This window comes from Somniosus microcephalus, chromosome 17 (genome assembly GCF_052327205.1).
Source record: "Somniosus microcephalus isolate GS21.2 chromosome 17, FLI_Smic_1.0, whole genome shotgun sequence".
NCBI lineage: Eukaryota > Metazoa > Chordata > Chondrichthyes > Squaliformes > Somniosidae > Somniosus > Somniosus microcephalus.
This window is the reverse complement of record NC_141003.1, coordinates 92064779-92087752: the sequence shown is the minus strand read 5'-3', so window position 1 is coordinate 92087752 and position 22974 is coordinate 92064779. Positions and strand designations below refer to the sequence as shown.

At 54.6% G+C, this 22974-nt stretch overlaps 1 protein-coding gene and 1 long non-coding RNA gene across 2 annotated transcripts in view; one reads left to right on the top strand and one right to left on the bottom strand.

The window, feature by feature from the left end:
* Positions 1 to 22974, bottom strand: part of LOC147105922 (semaphorin-3E-like) — a 415428-nt gene that overhangs the window by 149191 nt on the left and 243263 nt on the right. Inside the window, exon 5 of the mRNA XM_086010850.1 lies at positions 20411 to 20504. Coding sequence (XP_085866976.1) covers positions 20411 to 20504 — 94 coding nt within the window. The remainder of the gene's footprint in view (positions 1 to 20410; positions 20505 to 22974) is intronic.
* LOC147105923 (uncharacterized) overlaps positions 1 to 22974 on the top strand; it is a 190110-nt gene that overhangs the window by 66331 nt on the left and 100805 nt on the right. The gene's annotated exons all lie outside the window — the stretch shown is intronic.

Genomic DNA, 22974 nt, shown 5'->3' with positions numbered 1-22974 from the left:
GTATATTTTATCAATTTGAGCCCTGCTGGACCTCCTGTCCATTATGGAGCAAGAATTTGAAAAAGATAGCCTCTCATTCTGAGGGCTGGCGATAGTACCTGATCCTACAAAGCCTCGTGTAAATAAGGAGTCAACTTTTCCAGTTGGGGGGCGTATCTCCAACATGGCAAGACTTCCCTCCCGCCATTAAGATGCTCCATTGAGCCTAGCTGAATTTCCAGCCCAGGGATTGTTATCAAGCTGCAGGTGAGCACCCTGGTCTCTGACAGAGATTCACACTAATCGGGTTGGCACGGAGTCATGACACAGCAGGCCTCAAGCGGCCTCCTCGCTGCTGAGAAAAAAAACAGTTGGTTGATTATTTGCCTCAAGTAAGGCGATGGCACAAAGGGCAGGGTTGAAATTCTATGTTCAAGGAAATGACAATAAGAAACTGCAGCTAGATTGCATTAATGTGAAAGGGAAAGAAACAAACACACATTCTCATACACACATAGCACACTCTCTCGTACACGCACACACACACACCGCACACCGCACACACACCGCACACACACACCGCACACACACACACCGCACACACACCGCACACACACACACCGCACACACACACACCGCACACACCCACCCTGCACACACACCCCGCACACACGCACACCGCACACACGCACACCGCACACACACACCCCGCACACACGCACACCGCACACACGCACACCGCACACGCACACCCTGCACACACGCACACCGCACACACGCACACCGCACACGCACACCCTGCACACACGCACACCCTGCACACACACACACCGCACACACGCACACCGCACACGCATACCCTGCACACACGCACACCGCACACGCACACCCTGCACACACACACACCGCACACATGCACACCGCACACACGCACACACCGCACACACACACACCGCACACACGCACACCGCACACGCACACCCTGCACACACACACACCGCACACACGCACACCGCACACGCACACCCTGCACACACGCACACCGCACACGCACACCCTGCACACACGCACACCCTGCACACACACACACCGCACACACGCACACCGCACACGCATACCCTGCACACACGCACACCGCACACGCACACCCTGCACACACACACACCGCACACATGCACACCGCACACACGCACACACCGCACACACACACACCGCACACACGCACACCGCACACGCACACCCTGCACACACACACACCGCACACGCACACTCTGCACATGCACACACCGCACACACACACCCTGCACACACACACACCGCACACACACACACCGCACACACACACCCTGCGCACACACACACCGCACACACACAAACCACACACACACACCGCACACACACACACCGCACACACGCACACGCACACACACACACCGCACACACACACACCGCACACATACACACCGCACACACACACACCGCACACACACACACCGCACACACACCCCGCACACACACACACCGCACACACACACACCGCACACACACACACCGCACACACACAAACCACACACACACACCGCACACACACACACCGCACACACACAAACCACACACACACACCGCACACACACACACCGCACACACGCACACGCACACACACACACCGCACACACACAAACCACACACACACACCGCACACACACACACCGCACACATACACACCGCACACACACACACCGCACACACACACCCTGCACACACGCACACCGCACACACACACACCGCACACACACACCCTGCACACACGCACACCGCACACACGCACACCGCACACACACACACCGCACACATACACACCGCACACACACACACCGCACACACACCCCGCACACACACACACCGCACACACACAAACCACACACACACACCGCACACACACACACCGCACACACACCCCGCACACACACACACACCGCACACACACAAACCACACACACACACCGCACACACACACACCGCACACACGCACACGCACACACACACACCGCACACACACAAACCACACACACACACTGCACACACACACACCGCACACATACACACCGCACACACACACACCGCACACACACACCCTGCACACACACACACCGCACACGCACACCCTGCACACACGCACACCGCACACACGCACACCGCACACACACACACCGCACACGCACACCGCACACACACACACCGCACACACACACACCGCACACACACACACCGCACACGCACACCGCACACGCACACCGCACACACACACACCGCACACACACACACCGCACACACACACACCGCACACACACACCGCACACGCACACCCTGCACACACGCACACCGCACACACGCACACCGCACACACACACACCGCACAGGCACACCGCACACACACACACCGCACACACACACACCCTGCACACACACACACCGCACACGCACACCCTGCACACACACACCCCGCACACACGCACACCGCACACACACACACCGCACACGCACACCGCACACACACACACCGCACACACGCACACCGCACACGCACACCCTGCACACACACACTCTGCACATGCACACACCGCACACACACACCCTGCACACACACACACCGCACACACACACACCGCACACACACACACCGCACACACACACACCGCACACACACCCCGCACACACACACACCGCACACACACAAACCACACACACACACCGCACACACGCACACCGCACACGCACACCCTGCACACACACACTCTGCACACACACACCCTGCACACACGCACACCGCACACACACACACCGCACACGCACACCCTGCACACACGCACACCGCACACACACACACCGCACACACACACACCGCACACACACACACCGCACACACACACCGCACACACACACCCTGCACACACGCACACCGCACACACACACACCGCACACACACACACCGCACACACGCACACCGCACACGCACACCCTGCACACACACACTCTGCACACGCACACCCTGCACACACGCACACCGCACACACACACACCGCACACACACACACCGCACACACGCACACCGCACACGCACACCCTGCACACACACACTCTGCACATGCACACACCGCACACACGCACACCGCACACACACACACCGCACACACACCCCGCACACACACACACCGCACACACACAAACCACACACACACACCGCACACACGCACACCGCACACACACACACCGCACACACACACTCTGCACATGCACACACCGCACACACACACCCTGCGCACACACAAACCACACACACACACACCGCACACACACACACCGCACACACACACACCGCACACACACACACCGCACACACACAAACCACACACACACACCGCACACACGCACACCGCACACACACACCCCGCACACACACACACCGCACACACACACCGCACACACACACACCGCACACACACACCGCACACACGCACACCGCACACACACACCCTGCACACACACACACCGCACACACACACACCGCACACACACAAACCACACACACGCACCGCACACACGCACACCGCACACACCGCACACACACACCCTGCGCACACACACACCGCACACACACACACCGCACACACACACACCGCACACACACACCCTGCACACACACACACCGCACACACGCACACCGCACACGCACACCCTGCACACACACACACCGCACACACGCACACCGCACACACACACACCGCACACACGCACACCGCACACACACACCCTGCACACACACACACCGCACACACACACACCGCACACACACACACCGCACACACACACACCGCACACACACACACCGCACACACGCACACCGCACACACACACACCGCACACACACACACCGCACACACACACACCGCACACACACACACCGCACACACGCACACCGCACACACACACACCGCACACACACACACCGCACACACACACACCGCACACACACACACCGCACACACACACCCTGCACACACACACACCGCACACACACACACCGCACACACGCACACCGCACACACACACACCGCACACACACACACCGCACACACGCACACCGCACACACGCACACCGCACACACACACACCGCACACACGCACACCGCACACACACACCGCACACACGCACACGCACACCCTGCACACACACACCCTGCACACGCACACACCGCACACACACACACCGCACACGCACACACCGCACACACACACCCTGCACACACACACACCGCACACACACACACCGCACACGCACACACCGCACACACACACACCGCACACACACACACCGCACACACACACACCGCACACACACACACCGCACACACACACACCGCACACACACACACACCGCACACACACACACCGCACACACACACACCGCACACACGCACACCGCACACACACACCCTGCACACACACACCCTGCACACACACACACCGCACACACACACACCGCACACACACACACCGCACACACACACACCGCACACACACACACCGCACACACACACACCGCACACACACACACCGCACACACGCACACCGCACACACACACACCGCACACACACACACCGCACACACACACCCTGCACACACGCACACCCTGCACACACACACACCGCACACGCACACCCTGCACACACGCACACCGCACACACGCACACCGCACACACACACACCGCACACACACACACCGCACACACACACACCGCACACACACACACCGCACACACACACACCGCACACACACACACCGCACACACGCACACCGCACACACACACACCGCACACACACACACCGCACACACGCACACCGCACACACACACACCGCACACACACACACCGCACACACACACCCTGCACACACACACACCGCACACACACACACCGCACACACGCACACCGCACACACACACCCTGCACACACACACACCGCACACACACACACCGCACAAGCACACCCTGCACACACACACACCGCACACACACACACCGCACACACACACACCGCACACACACACACCGCACACGCACACACCGCACACACACACACCGCACACACACACACCGCACACACACACACCGCACACACACACACCGCACACACACACACCGCACACACACACCGCACACACACACACCGCACACACGCACACCGCACACACACACACCGCACACACACACACCGCACACACGCACACCGCACACACACACCCTGCACACACACACACCGCACACACACACACCGCACACACACACACCGCACACGCGCACACCGCACACACGCACAGCGCACACACACACACCGCACACACACACACCGCACACACACACACCGCACACACACACACCGCACACACGCACACCGCACACACACACACCGCACACGCACACACCGCACACACACACACCGCACACGCACACACCGCACACACACACACCGCACACGCGCACACCGCACACACACACACCGCACACACACACACCGCACACACGCACACCGCACACACACACCCTGCACACACACACACCGCACACACACACACCGCACACACGCACACCGCACACGCACACACCGCACACACGCACAGCGCACACACACACACCGCACACACACACACCGCACACACACACACCGCACACACACACACCGCACACACGCACACCGCACACGCACACCCTGCACACGCACACACCGCACACACACACCCCGCACACACACACACCGCACACACACACACCGCACACACACACACCGCACACGCACACACCGCACACACGCACACCGCACACACACACCCTGCACACACACACCGCACACGCACACCCTGCACACACGCACACCGCACACGCACACCCTGCACACACACACCGCACACGCACACCGCACACACACACCGCACACACACACCGCACACACGCACACCGCACACACACACCGCACACACACACCGCACACACACACACCGCACACACACACCCCGCACACACACACCCCGCACACACACACACCGCACACACACACACCGCACACACGCACACCGCACACACACACCCTGCACACACACACACCGCACACACACACACCGCACACACACACCCTGCACACACACACACCGCACACGCACACACCGCACATGCACACCGCACACACACACACCGCACACACACACACCGCACACACGCACACCGCACACAGACACCCTGCACACACACACACCGCACACACACACCCTGCACACGCACACCGCACACACACACCGCACACACACACACCGCACACACGCACACCGCACACACACACACCGCACACACACACCGCACACACACACACGCACACCGCACACACGCACACCGCACACACACACACCGCACACACACACCGCACACACACACACGCACACCGCACACACACACCGCACACACACACACGCACACCGCACACACGCACACCGCACACGCACACCCTGCACACACACACACCGCACACACACACCGCACATGCACACCCTGCACACACACACACCGCACACACACACCGCACACACACACACCGCACACACACACACCGCACACACACACACCGCACACACACACCGCACACACGCACACCGCACACACACACCGCACACACACACACCGCACACACACACACCGCACACACACACCCTGCACACACACACACCGCACACACACACACCGCACACACACACACCGCACACACACACACCGCACACACACACCGCACACACACACCGCACACACACACACCGCACACACACACACCGCACATGCACACACCGCACATGCACACCGCACACACACACACCGCACACACGCACACCGCACACAGACACCCTGCACACACACACACCGCACACACACACCCTGCACACACACACCGCACACACACACCGCACACACACACACCGCACACACGCACACCACACACACACACCCTGCACACACACACACCGCACACACACACACCGCACACACACACCGCACACACACACCGCACACACACACACCGCACACACACACACCGCACACACGCACACCGCACACGCACACCCTGCACACACACACACCGCACACACACACACCGCACACACACACCGCACACACGCACACCGCACACACACACCCTGCACACACACACACCGCACACACACACACCGCACATGCACACCCTGCACACACACACACCGCACACACACACCGCACACACACACACCGCACACACACACACCGCACACACACACACCGCACACACACACACCGCACACACACACACCGCACACACACACACCGCACACACACACACCGCACACACACACACCGCACACACGCACACCGCACACACGCACACCGCACACACACACACCGCACACACACACACCGCACACACGCACACCGCACACACTCACCCTGCACACACACACACCGCACACACACACACCGCACACACACACACCGCACACGCACACACCGCACACACGCACAGCGCACACACACACACCGCACACACGCACACCGCACACACGCACACCGCACACACACACCCTGCACACACACACCGCACACACGCACACCGCACACACACACCGCACACACACAGACCGCACACACACACCGCACACACGCACACCGCACACACACACCGCACACACACACACCGCACACACACACACCGCACACACGCACCCCGCACACACACACCCCGCACACACACACACCGCACACACACACCGCACACGCACACCCTGCACACACACACACCGCACACATACACACCGCACACACACACACCGCACACACACACACCGCACACACACACACCGCACACACGCACACCGCACACACACACCCTGCACACACACACACCGCACACACACACCCTGCACACGCACACACCGCACATGCACACCGCACACACACACACCGCACACACGCACACCGCACACAGACACCCTGCACACACACACACCGCACACACACACCCTGCACACGCACACACCGCACATGCACACCGCACACACACACACCGCACACACGCACACCGCACACACACACCCTGCACACACACACACCGCACACACACACCGCACACACACACACCGCACACACACACACCGCACACACACACCCTGCACACGCACACACCGCACATGCACACCGCACACACACACACCGCACACACGCACACCGCACACACACACCCTGCACACACACACACCGCACACACACACCGCACACACACACCGCACACGCACACCCTGCACACACACACACCGCACACATACACACCGCACACACACACACCGCACACACACACACCGCACACACACACCGCACACACACACACCCTGCACACACACACACCGCACACACACACCCTGCACATGCACACACCGCACATGCACACCGCACACACACACACCGCACACACGCACACCGCACACACACACCCTGCACACACACACACCGCACACACACACCGCACACACACACCGCACACGCACACCCTGCACACACACACACCGCACACATACACACCGCACACACACACACCGCACACACACACCGCACACGCACACCCTGCACACACACACACCGCACACACACACACCGCACACACACACACCGCACACACGCACACCGCACACACACACCCTGCACACACACACACCGCACACACACACCCTGCACACGCACACACCGCACATGCACACCGCACACACACACACCGCACACACGCACACCGCACACAGACACCCTGCACACACACACACCGCACACACGCACACCGCACACACACACACCGCACACACACACACCGCACACACACACACCGCACACACACACCGCACACGCACACCCTGCACACACACACACCGCAAACACACACACCGCACACACACACACCGCACACACACACACCGCACACACGCACACCGCACACACACACCCTGCACACACACACACCGCACACACACACCCTGCACACGCACACACCGCACATGCACACCGCACACACACACACCGCACACACGCACACCGCACACAGACACCCTGCACACACACACACCGCACACACACACCCTGCACACGCACACACCGCACATGCACACCGCACACACACACACCGCACACACGCACACCGCACACACACACCCTGCACACACACACACCGCACACATACACACCGCACACACACACCGCACACACACACACCGCACACACACACACCGCACACACGCACATCGCACACGCACACCCTGCACACACACACACCGCACACACACACACCGCACATGCACACCCTGCACACACACACACCGCACACACACACCGCACACACACACACCGCACACACACACACCGCACACACACACACCGCACACACACACACCGCACACACACACACCGCACACACACACACCGCACACACACACACCGCACACACACACACCGCACACACACACACCGCACACACGCACACCGCACACACACACACCACACACACACACACCGCACACACGCACACCGCACACACACACCCTGCAAACACACACACCGCACACACACACACCGCACACACACACACCGCACACACCGCACACACGCACAGCGCACACACACACACCGCACACACGCACACCGCACACACGCACACCGCACACACACACACCCTGCACACACACACACCGCACACACACACACCGCACACACACACACCGCACACACACACACCGCACACACACACACCGCACACACACACACCGCACACACACACACCGCACACACACACACCGCACACACGCACACCGCACACACACACACCGCACACACGCACACCGCATACACACACACCGCACACACACACACCGCACACACCGCACACACGCACAGCGCACACACACACACCGCACACACGCACACCGCACACACACACACCGCACACACACACACCCTGCACACACACACCGCACACACACACACCGCACACACACACACCGCACACACACACACCGCACACACACACACCGCACACACGCACACCGCACACACACACACCGCACACACACACACCGCACACACACACACCGCACACACGCACAGCGCACACACACACACCGCACACACGCACACCGCACACACGCACACCGCACACACACACACCCTGCACACACACACACCACACACACACACACCGCACACACACACACCGCACACACACACACCGCACACACACACACCGCACACACACACACCGCACACACACACACCGCACACGCACACACCGCACACACGCACACCGCACACACACACACCGCACACACACACACCGCACACACACACACCGCACACACACACACCGCACACACGCACACCCTGCACACACGCACACTGCACACGCACACCCTGCACACACACACCGCACACACACACACCGCACACACACACACCGCACACACACACACCGCACACACACACACCGCACACACGCACACCGCACACACACACACCGCACACACACACACCGCACACACCCACACCCTGCACACACACACACCGCACACACGCACACCGCACACACACACACCGCACACACACACACCGCACACACGCACACCCTGCACACACGCACACCGCACACGCACACCCTGCACACACACACCGCACACACACACACCGCACACACACACACCGCACACACACACCGCACACACGCACACCGCACACACACACCGCACACACACACACCGCACACACACACACCGCACACACACACCCCGCACACACACACCCCGCACACACACACACCGCACACACACACCGCACACACACACACCGCACACACACACACCGCACACACGCACACCGCACACACACACACCGCACACACCGCACACACGCACACCGCACACGCACACACCGCACACATACACACCGCACACACACACACCGCACACACACACACCGCACCCACACACACCGCACACACGCACACCGCACACACACACACCGCACACACACACACCGCACACACACACACTGCACACACACACACCGCACACACGCACACCGCACACACACACCCTGCACACACACACACCGCACACACACACCCTGCACACGCACACACCGCACACACACACACCGCACACACACACACCGCACACACACACACCGCACACACACACACCGCACACACACACACCGCACACACACACACCGCACACACACACACCGCACACACACACACCGCACACACACACCCTGCACACACACACACCGCACACACACACACCGCACACACACACCGCACACACACACACCGCACACACACACACCGCACACACGCACACCGCACACGCACACCCTGCACACACACACACCGCACACACACACACCGCACACACACACACCGCACACACGCACACCGCACACACACACCCTGCACACACACACACCGCACACACACACCGCACACACACACACCGCACACACACACACCGCACACACACACACCGCACACACACACACCGCACACACGCACACCGCACACACACACCCTGCACACACACACACCGCACACACACACCGCACACACACACCGCACACACGCACACCGCACACACACACACCGCACACACACACACCGCACACACACACCCTGCACACACACACACCGCACATGCACACCGCACACACACACACCGCACCCACGCACACCGCACACACGCACCCTGCACACACACACACCGCACACACACACACTGCACACACACACACACCGCACACACACACACCGCACACACACACACCGCACACACACACACCGCACACACACACACCGCACACACACACACCGCACACACACACACTCCGCACACACACACACCGCACACACACACCCTGCACACACACACACCGCACACACACACACCGCACACACACACACCGCACACACACACACCGCACACACACACACCGCACACACACACACCGCACACACACACACCGCACACACACACACCGCACACACACACACCGCACACACGCACACCGCACACGCACACCCTGCACACACACACACCGCACACACACACACCGCACACACACACACCGCACACGCACACACCGCACACACACACACCGCACACACACACACCGCACACGCACACCGCACACACACACACCGCACACACGCACACCGCACACACGCACACCGCACACACACACACCGCACACACACACACCGCACACACACACACCGCACACACACACACCGCACACACGCACACCGCACACACACACACCGCACACACACACACCGCACACACGCACACCGCACACACGCACACCGCACACACGCACACCGCACACACACACACCGCACACACACACACCGCACACACACACACCGCACACACACACACCGCACACACACACACCGCACACACACACACCGCACACACACACACCGCACACACACACACCGCACACACGCACACCGCACACACGCACACCGCACACACACACACCGCACACACACACACCGCACACACACACACCGCACACACGCACACCGCACACACGCACACCGCACACACACACACCGCACACACACACACCGCACACACACACACCGCACACACACACACCGCACACACGCACACCGCACACACGCACACCGCACACACCCACCCTGCACACACACACACCGCACACACACACACCGCACACACACACACCGCACACACACACACCGCACACACACACACCGCACACACACACACCGCACACACGCACACCGCACACACACACCCTGCACACACACACACCGCACACACACACACCGCACACACACACACCGCACACGCACACACCGCACACACGCACACCGCACACACACACACCGCACACACACACACCGCACACACGCACACCGCACACACACACCCTGCACACACGCACACCGCACACGCACACCCTGCACACACACACACACCGCACACACGCACGCCGCACACACACACCGCACACACGCACGCCGCACACACACACACCGCACACACACACCCCGCACACACACACACCGCACACACACACACCGCACACACACACACCGCACACACTCACACACCGCACACACACACACCGCACACACACACACCGCACACACACACACACCGCACACACACACACACCGCACACGCACACACCGCACACACGCACACCGCACACACACACCCTGCACACGCACACACCGCACACACACACACCGCACACGCACACACCGCACACACACACACTGCACACGCACACACCGCACACACGCACACCGCACACGCACACACCGCACACACACACACACACCGCACACACACACACGGCACACACGCACACCGCACACACACACACCGCACACACACACACACCGCACACACACACACCGCACACACGCACACCGCACACACACACACCGCACACACACACACCGCACACACACACACCGCACACACACACACTCCGCACACACACACCGCACACACACACACCGCACACACACACACACCGCACACACACACACACCGCACACACACACACCGCACACGCACACCCTGCACACACACACACCGCACACACACACACCACACACACCGCACACACACACACACCGCACACACACACACACAGCACACACACACACCGCACACACACACACCGCACACACACACACCGCACACACACACACACCGCACACACACACACACCGCACACACACACACCGCACACACACACCGCACACACACACACCGCACACACACGCACACCGCACACACACGCACACCGCACACACACCGCACACACCGCACACATGCACACCGCACACACACACACCGCACACACACACACACCGCACATGCACACCGCACACACGCACACCGCACACGCACACCGCACACACACACCGCACACACGCACACCGCACACACGCACACCGCACACACACACACCGCACACACACACACCGCACACACACACCGCACACACACACACCGCACACACACACACCGCACACACACACCCTGCACACACACACACCGCACACACACACACCGCACACACACACACCGCACACACACACACCGCACACACACACACCGCACACACCGCACACACACACACACCGCACACACACACACTGCACATGCACACACCGCACACACACACACCGCACACGCACACCCTGCACACACGCACACCGCACACACACACTGCACACACACACACCGCACACACACACACCGCACACACACACACCACACACACACACCGCACACACACACACCGCACACACACACACCGCGCACACACACACCGCGCACCCACACACCGCACACACACACACCGCACACACACACACCGCACACACACACACCGCACACACACACACACCGCACACACACGCACCACACACACACACACCACACACACACACACCGCACACACACACACCGCACACACACACACCGCACACACACACCGCACACACACACACACCGCACACACACACACCGCACACACACACACCGCACACACACACACCGCACACACACCGCACACATGCACACACACACCGCACACACACACACACCGCACACACACACACCGCACACACACACCGCACACACACACACCGCACACACACACACCGCACACACACACTCTGCACACACACAAGTGACGAAAAGAGATGTCTGATGAAAATGCCGTTGAAACTGTTATTTTATTGAAAATACGATTGCTGGACGAACCCAGACTGAAATGACTAGGCAAATCCAAACTGCGTTTTAATCATTAACTGTCTCTAACAATCAGTTTGTGCCTCAAGTGTTTGGAGCTGAAATGATTTACAGGATAGAGACTCTGGTAGAAAAATAGGACAAGAACATTTTTAGGAATGAGAAAATGCAATTTGGCTGAACAATTGTTTCCCTTTCTGACAGATCAACCACTTGCCCTCTGTAACCTCTACTGGAAATGCAGTGGAGTGTTTATGTTACTTGACCAGTAATCCCCATGGCAGTTTAAGAATTTGAATTTAGTTTAAAAAAAAATGTTTAAAAAAATCTGTAAATGAAAAAAAAGTTGGTATCATTAAAAGTGATCATGAAACTATCAGATTGTCATAAAAACCCAACTGGTTCACTGACGTTCTTTAGAGAAGGAAGCCTGCTATCCAGCCACATTGTGACTCCAGTCCCACACCAACATGGTTGACTCTTAACTGCCCTGAAATGGCCTTTAAAGCCGATTCATTGTATCAAACCCCAACAACTTTGCAGCAGTTCAAGAGGGAGGTCCACCACCACCTTCTCAGGGCAACATGGATTGGACAATAAATTGTGGCCCTCCCAGCGACACCCACGTCCCGAGAATTAATTTAAAAGAAAATTGCCTCTTAATCCCACATATAACATAGAAACATAGAAGATAGGAGCAGGAGTAGGCCATTCGGCCCTTCAAGCCTGCTCCGCCATTCAATGAGATCATGGCTGATCATCCAAATTCAGTACCCTATCCCTGCCTTCTCTCCATACCCCTTGATCCCTTTAGCCTCAAGAAATATATCCAACTCTTTCTTGAATATATTTAATGAACTGGCCTCCACTGCCCTCTGTGGCAGAGAATTCCACAGGTTCACCACTCTCTGGGTGAAGAAATTCCTCCTCATTTCAGTCCTAAATGGCTTACCCCTTATCCTTAGACTATGACCCCTGGTTCTGGACTCCCCAGCCATCAGAAACATCCTTTCTGCATCTAGTCTGTCCAGAACTGACAGAATTTTATAGGTTTCGATGAGATCCCCTCTCAATCTTCTAAACTCCAGTGAGTATAAGCCCAATTGACACAATCTCTCCTCGTACGTCATTCCTGCCATCCCAGGTATCAGCCTGGTGAATCTTCGCTGCACTCCCTCCATGGCAAGAACGTCCTTCCTCAGGTAAGGTGACCAAAACTGCACACAATACTCAAGGTGCGGTCTCACCAAGGCCCTGTACAACTGCAGCAAGACATCCTTGTTCTTGTACTCGAACCCTCTTGCTATGAAGGCCAACATACCATTTGCCTTCTTAACCGCCTGCTGCACCTGCATGCTAACCTTCAGCGACTGGTGCACAAGAACACCCAGGTCTCTTTGCACTTCCCCTTCTCCCAATCTATTGCCATTCAAATAATAATCTGCCTTCCTGTTTTTGACACCAAAGTGGATAACCTCACATTTATCCACATTATAGTGCATTTGCCATGTTTCTGCCCAATCACCCAACCTGTCCAAATCGTACTGGAGTTTCACGACATCCTCCTCACAGCATACCCTCCCACCCAGCTTTGTGTCGTCTGCAAATGTGGAGATATTACATCCAATTCCCTCGTCCAGATCATTAATATATATTGTGAACAGCTGGGGTGCTAGGACCGATCCTTGCGGTACCCCACTAGTCACTGCCTGCCACTCGGAAAATGACCCGTTTATTCCAACTCTTTGCTTTCTGTCCGCCAACCAGTTCTCTATCCAAGTCAATACTTTGCCCCCAATCCCATGTGCCTTAATTTTGCACGCTAACCTCTTATGCGGGACCTTATCGAAAGCCTTCTGAAAGTCCAAATACACCACATCCACTGGTTCTCCCTTATCTATTTTACCAGTTACATCCTCAAAAAATTCCAGTAAATTAGTCAAGCATGATTTACCTTTTGTAAATCCATGTTGACTTTGTCCAATCCTGTCACTGCTTTCCAAGTGCTCTGTTATTACATCTTTTATAATGGACTCTAGCATTTTCCCCACTACCGATGTCAGGCTTACCGGTCTATAATTCCCCGCTTTTTCTCTGCCACCTTTTTTGAATAGTGGGGTAACATTAGCTACCCTCCAATCCATGGGTACTGTTCCAGAGTCTATTGAGTTCTGGAAGATGACCAGCAATGCATCTACTATTTCTAGGGCCACTTCCTTAAGTACCCTGGGATGCAGATTATCAGGCCCTGGGGATTTATTGGTCTTCAGTCCCATCAATTTTCCAAACACCATTTCCCTACAAATACTGATTTCTTTCAGTTCCACCCTTTCATCAGACCCTATGTTCCGCGGTATTTCTGGGAGGTTATTTGTGTCCTCCTTTGTGAAGACAGAACCAAAATATGTATTTAGTTGGTCTGCTATTTCTTTGCTCCCCATTATAAATTCCCCCGATTCTGACTGCAAGGGACCTACGCTTGACTTCACCAATCTTTTTCTCTTTACATATCTATAAAAGCTTTTACAGTCAGTTTTTATGTTCCCTGAAAGCTTACTCTCATATTCTATTTTCCCTTTCTTAATTAATCTCTTTGTCCTCCTTTGTTGAATCCTAAACTGCTCCCAATCCTCAGGATTATTGCTTTTTCTGGCCAATTTGTGTGTCCTCTCCTTGGATCTTATGCTATCCCTAATTTCCCTTGTTAGCCACATTTGAGTCACCTTTTTTGTTTTATTTTTATGCCAAACTGGGATGAACAACTTCTGTAGTTCATCCATTCGGTCTTTGAATGTTTGCCATTGCCTATCCACCGTCAACCCTTTGAGTGCCATTCCCCAATCAATCCTACCCAACTCGCTCCTCAGACCATCGTAGTTTCCTTTATTTAAATTGAGGACCCTAGTTTCTGAGTCAACTACTTCATTCTCCATCTTAATGAAGAATTCGATCATATTATGATTGCTCCGACCCAAGGGGCCTCGTACAACAAGATTGCTAATTAATCCTTCCTCGTTACATAATACCCAGTCTAAGATGGCCTGATCTCTGGTTGGTTCCTCAACATATTGGTCCAGGAAACCATCCCGTAAACACTCCAGGAATTCCTCCTCCACAGTATTGTTACTAATTTGGTTAGCCCAATCTATATGTAGATTAAAGTCACCCATGATGACTGCTGTGCCCTTATTGCACACTTCTTTAATTTCCCTTTTAATGCCATCCCCAACCTTCGCCTTACTGTTTGGAGGTCTATATACCACTCCCACTAATGTTTTTTTCCGCTTAGTATTTCTCAATTCTACCCATACAGATTCCACATCATCAGAGCTAATATCCTTCATTACAATTGTGTTAATCCCTTCTTTAACCAATAATGCTACCCCTCCTCCCTTTCCTTTTTGCCTATCTTTCCTGAATATCGAATACCCCTGGATGTTGAGTTCCCAGTCTTGGCCATCCTTGAGCCACGTTTCCGTAATCCCAACCAAATCATATTCGTTTACCTCTATTTGCGCAACCAATTCATCCACCTTATTACAAATGCTCCTCGCATTAAGACACAAAGCCTTCAGGCTTGTTTTTTTAACGCTCTTAGACCTATTAGAATTATTATTTACTGTGGCCATGTTTGATTTAAACCGTTGATTTCTCTGACTGCCACTTTTGTTTTTCACCTTCCTATCTTTTGCTTTTATCCTTGTTTCCCTTTCCTCTGTCTCCCTGCTCAGGTTCCCAACCCCCTTCCAGTTTAGTTTAAACCCTCCCCCACAGCACTAGCAAACACTCCCCCTAGGACATCGGTTCCAGCCCTGCCCAGGTGCAGACCGTCCGGTTTGAACTGGTCCCACCTCCCCCAGAACCGGTTCCAATGTCCCAGAAACTTGAATCCCTCCCCCTGGCACCATTCCTCTAGCCATGTATTCATCTGAAGTATCCTTCTATTTCTACTCTGACTAGCACGTGGCACTGGTAGCAATCCTGAGATTACTACCTTTGAGGTCCTGTTTTTTAATTTACCTCCTAACTCCCGATATTCCGCTTTTAGGACCTCATCCCACTTTTTACCTATATTGTTGGTGCCTATATGCACCACGACAACTGGCTGTTCACCCTCCCCTTCCAAGATGTTCTGCAGCCGCTCGGAGACATCCTTGACCCTTGCACCAGGGAGGCAACACACCATCCTGGACTCTCGTTTGTGGCCGCAGAAACGCTTATCTATTCCCCTTACAATTGAATCCCCTATTACTATAGCTCTACCACTCTTTTTCCTCCCATTCTGTGCAGCAGAGCCACCCCTGGTGCCAGGAAGTTGGCTGCTGCTGCCTTCCTCTGATAAGCCATCCCCCCCAACAGTACTCAAAGTGGTATATCTGTTGGAAAGGGGGATGGCCACAGGGGACCCCTGCACTACCTGCTTGCGCCTAGTCCTGTGCTTGTTGGTCACCCATTCCCTTTCTTCCTGTCCAACCTCTACCTGTGGTGTGTCCAACTCCCTAAACGTGCTATTCACGATGTCCCGAGCATCGTGAACGCTCCAGTATGCATCCAATCGCAGCTCCAATGCCGCAATGCGGTCTGTCAGTAGCTGCAGCTGGGTGCACTTCCTGCACACGTAGTTGTCAGGGACACAGGAGGTGTCCCTGAGTTCTCACATTTCGCAGGAGGAGCAGATCACAGGGCCGGGCTGTCCTGCCATGACTTACCCTTTAATTAATTGAGTTTAAATTAAATCAATCAATCCCACTAATTACAATACAGTTAAATAGTTTACCAACAGTCCCCGCTACACCAGAGAGACCTTAGAAACTATAAAACAGAGTTAAAGTTTAAATAGGAGTATGTTCTTCGAGTCATCACCAGTGACAAGGTGCCTCACCACTGCAACAGGCTAGGAAAATATAGATTTTAATGAAAAAGAAAGACTTGCATTTCTATAGCGCCTTTCACGACCACCGGACGTCTCAAAGTGCTTTACAGCCAATGAAGTACTTTTCTGAAGTGCAGTCACTGTTGTAATGTGGGAAACTCGGCAGCCAATTTGTGCACAGCAAGCTCCCATACACAGCAATGTGATAATGACCAGATAATCTGTTTTATTTAGTGATGTTGATTGAGGGATAAATATTGGCCCCAGGACACCAGGGAGAACTCCCCTGCTCTTCTTCAAAATAGTGCCATGGGATCTTTTACGTCCACCTGAGAGAGCAGACGGGGCCTCGGTTTAACGTCTCATCTGAAAGACGGCACCTCCGACAGTGCAGCACTCCCTCAGCACTGCACTGGAGTGTCAGCCTATAACCTTCTGACTCAGAGGCGAGGGTGCTGCCCACTGAGCCACGGCTGACACTGTTCCCATTTCAATGGCCTTGCTTGAGAAATGATTCCAGAACTCGATTAATCTTTGAGTGAAACTGTTTCCCTTCTTGAATTTAAATTGTGTCCCCTAGTCTGAATCAAGGTTGCCAATTGAAACCTGAGCTGTATTATCTCGCTCTCCGTTTTCTAAGATTTACTTACCAACCAAAGTGGAGGCACAAGACTTGCTTGGGTCGTAAGGACATTTGTTTCGGCCGTACTCAACTTGTTGAGATTCCAACTTGAAGACTCTGTCCTGCAAATGTGATAAGGAAACGAATACCGCAATTAATAGCTGCTTATAATTAAATTAAACAGAGACAGAATTGCCAAGATGGAACTAACAGGTAAAATTCTTCCTTTGCATCAAATGCCAAGAACATGCATTATATAATTACATATACTCTCAGCTCATAGTTTTCCAATCATTAAAATGAATGGACAGAAATCGCAGGTGGGAGTGTATAATTTTGCAATATGTGTTGCTGGTGTGTGCTGGGAGAACTGATGTGGAATTTTACCCCAAGTTTTTAATATTTTACCCTCAGGAGAAGTAACCTCAGGTCAAGAGCAAGTGTAAAGAAGTGAGCTATTGGGTAAGATTAGGGAAGGTTAAACTCTACAATCTCAAAAGAAAGTGTCTCCAGGGGATATATATAAAATATTAATGGCTAAAGACTGAGGGACATTGGTGAGAAATAGTTTGAAGACAGATATTCAGAAGAATCTGTTTGCTCAGAGAATCATAAATGTATGAATCGGACAGGTGGGGTAGTAGAGGCATAAACATTGAGGGTGTTCCAAGCTAGGCTGGATGCTGTAATGGGAGAATTGGAATACAGATGGGATGAGTTTCTTTAGATTGAATGGCCTTTCCTTCCACTTTCCTGTTTTGTGTGTACGTTTCCTTATGATGTCAGTTGTAATTACAAGGTCCAACTTGAGTAAAACTTGGGTTTTTGAATCAAGTGATCTGAATGCATATTGGTTTGAAGTTTGCAAAGGGCAGGGCTGGATTATGTATCAATACTTTGTATATTATCGAGAAGGATCCACAGATTCAGGTAATAAGTACAGGACTTTGACTATATCTTATAAGGATGAATAAGAGTCCTTTGTTCAATTTTTAAAATTTGAGTGAACTTTGCTCAGGGCTCATGACATTCCGCTGCCTAACCATTAGTGCGTCCAGAGATCAAGCTCCCTTTTTATTATTTTATTAGTGTACAATTAACCTGTAAAATATATCTATGAACTAAACCGGATTGTTTTTGTGCCTATAAACAGCATGAAAATACCAAATTAATATTCTGACATCCCTTTTACAAACACTTCTCACTAAATGATATCCACTGGCAGATCAAGACACCACTAAGTGAATGAATCATGGTTTTATTTCCTGGCTCGGTTTCTGTTGATTTTGTTCGAACGCGTGCCGTGCACAGGTCAGAATTTGTCATGGGGCTGAAAGTTAGTCATGCCAGTGGTTGAACCATTGGCCCAGTCTTCTAAAAGGAGAGGTTAGCACCAGCACTGAATCATACAGAACCCTATACTTTAGGGCAGGATATTCTTCAAAGTCTCTTCCTGATAGATTGCTCAATCATTTCATGTTAATAATGCTTTCATAAGAATGATTTGTGATTTATTTCGGTATAACCCAGTTGCCTGGGTTAGAGGGTTCTGGTTGAAAAGGAAGGATTTAGCCTCTCACATGTTTCCTATCAAACAGCATTTGCAAAGATAATTCTTTGGCCATTTTTAGTGCAGAATGTTAGGAACTGGAAAAAAGGAAATACTTAAGCCACAGCAATGTGCATCAATTTCCAAACCGTCTCTAAGTATAACAACATGGTTAATATTTTATGATGTTTAAGACTGTCCTCATATGGTCTTTCAGAATCTTATTAAAATTAATATTTGTCACCTTACATTGATATTGTATTTGAAAAACTACAGAATAGGGTAGAAATGACTGTTGTTGTAATTGTACGAACGTGTCATGTGCTCATATTAAACACCTCTCTATTTAGGTAAATAGATTAATGCCGCCATTAAAACAGCAGGGGGAGGAATTTGTGTTAAACGTTTGTACAATAGCATTGTTGAGAAAACATTTTTACCATAGAATGGTTACAGCACAGAAAGAGGCCATTCGGCCCGTTGAGCCCGTGCCGGCTCTCTGCAAGAGCACTTCAGCTAGTCCCACTCTCCCACCCTTTCCCCGTAGCCCTGCAGTACATTCCAGATCCTAACCACTCGCTGAATAAAAAGATTTTTCTGCTAATCACCTTAAATCTGTGTCCTCTGGTTCTCGACCCTTCCACCAATGGGAACAGTTTCTCTCTATCTACACTGTCCAGGACCCTCATGATTTTGAACACCTCGATCAAATCTCCTCTCACTCGTCTCTACTCTAAGGAGAACAACCCCAGCTTCTCCAGTCTATCCACGTAACTGAAGTCCCTCATCCCTGGAACCATTCTTGTAAATCTTTTCTGCACCCTCTCTAAGGCCTTCCTAAAGTGCGGTGCCCAGAATTGGACACAATACTCCAGTTGTGGCCGAACCAGTGTTTTATAAAGGTTCATCATAGCTTCCTTGCTTTTGTACTCTATGTCTCTATTTATGAAGCCCAGGATCCCATAAGGTTTTTTAACCGCTTTCTCAACCTGTCCTGCCACCTTCAATGATTTGTGCACATATACCCCCAGGTCTCTCTGTTC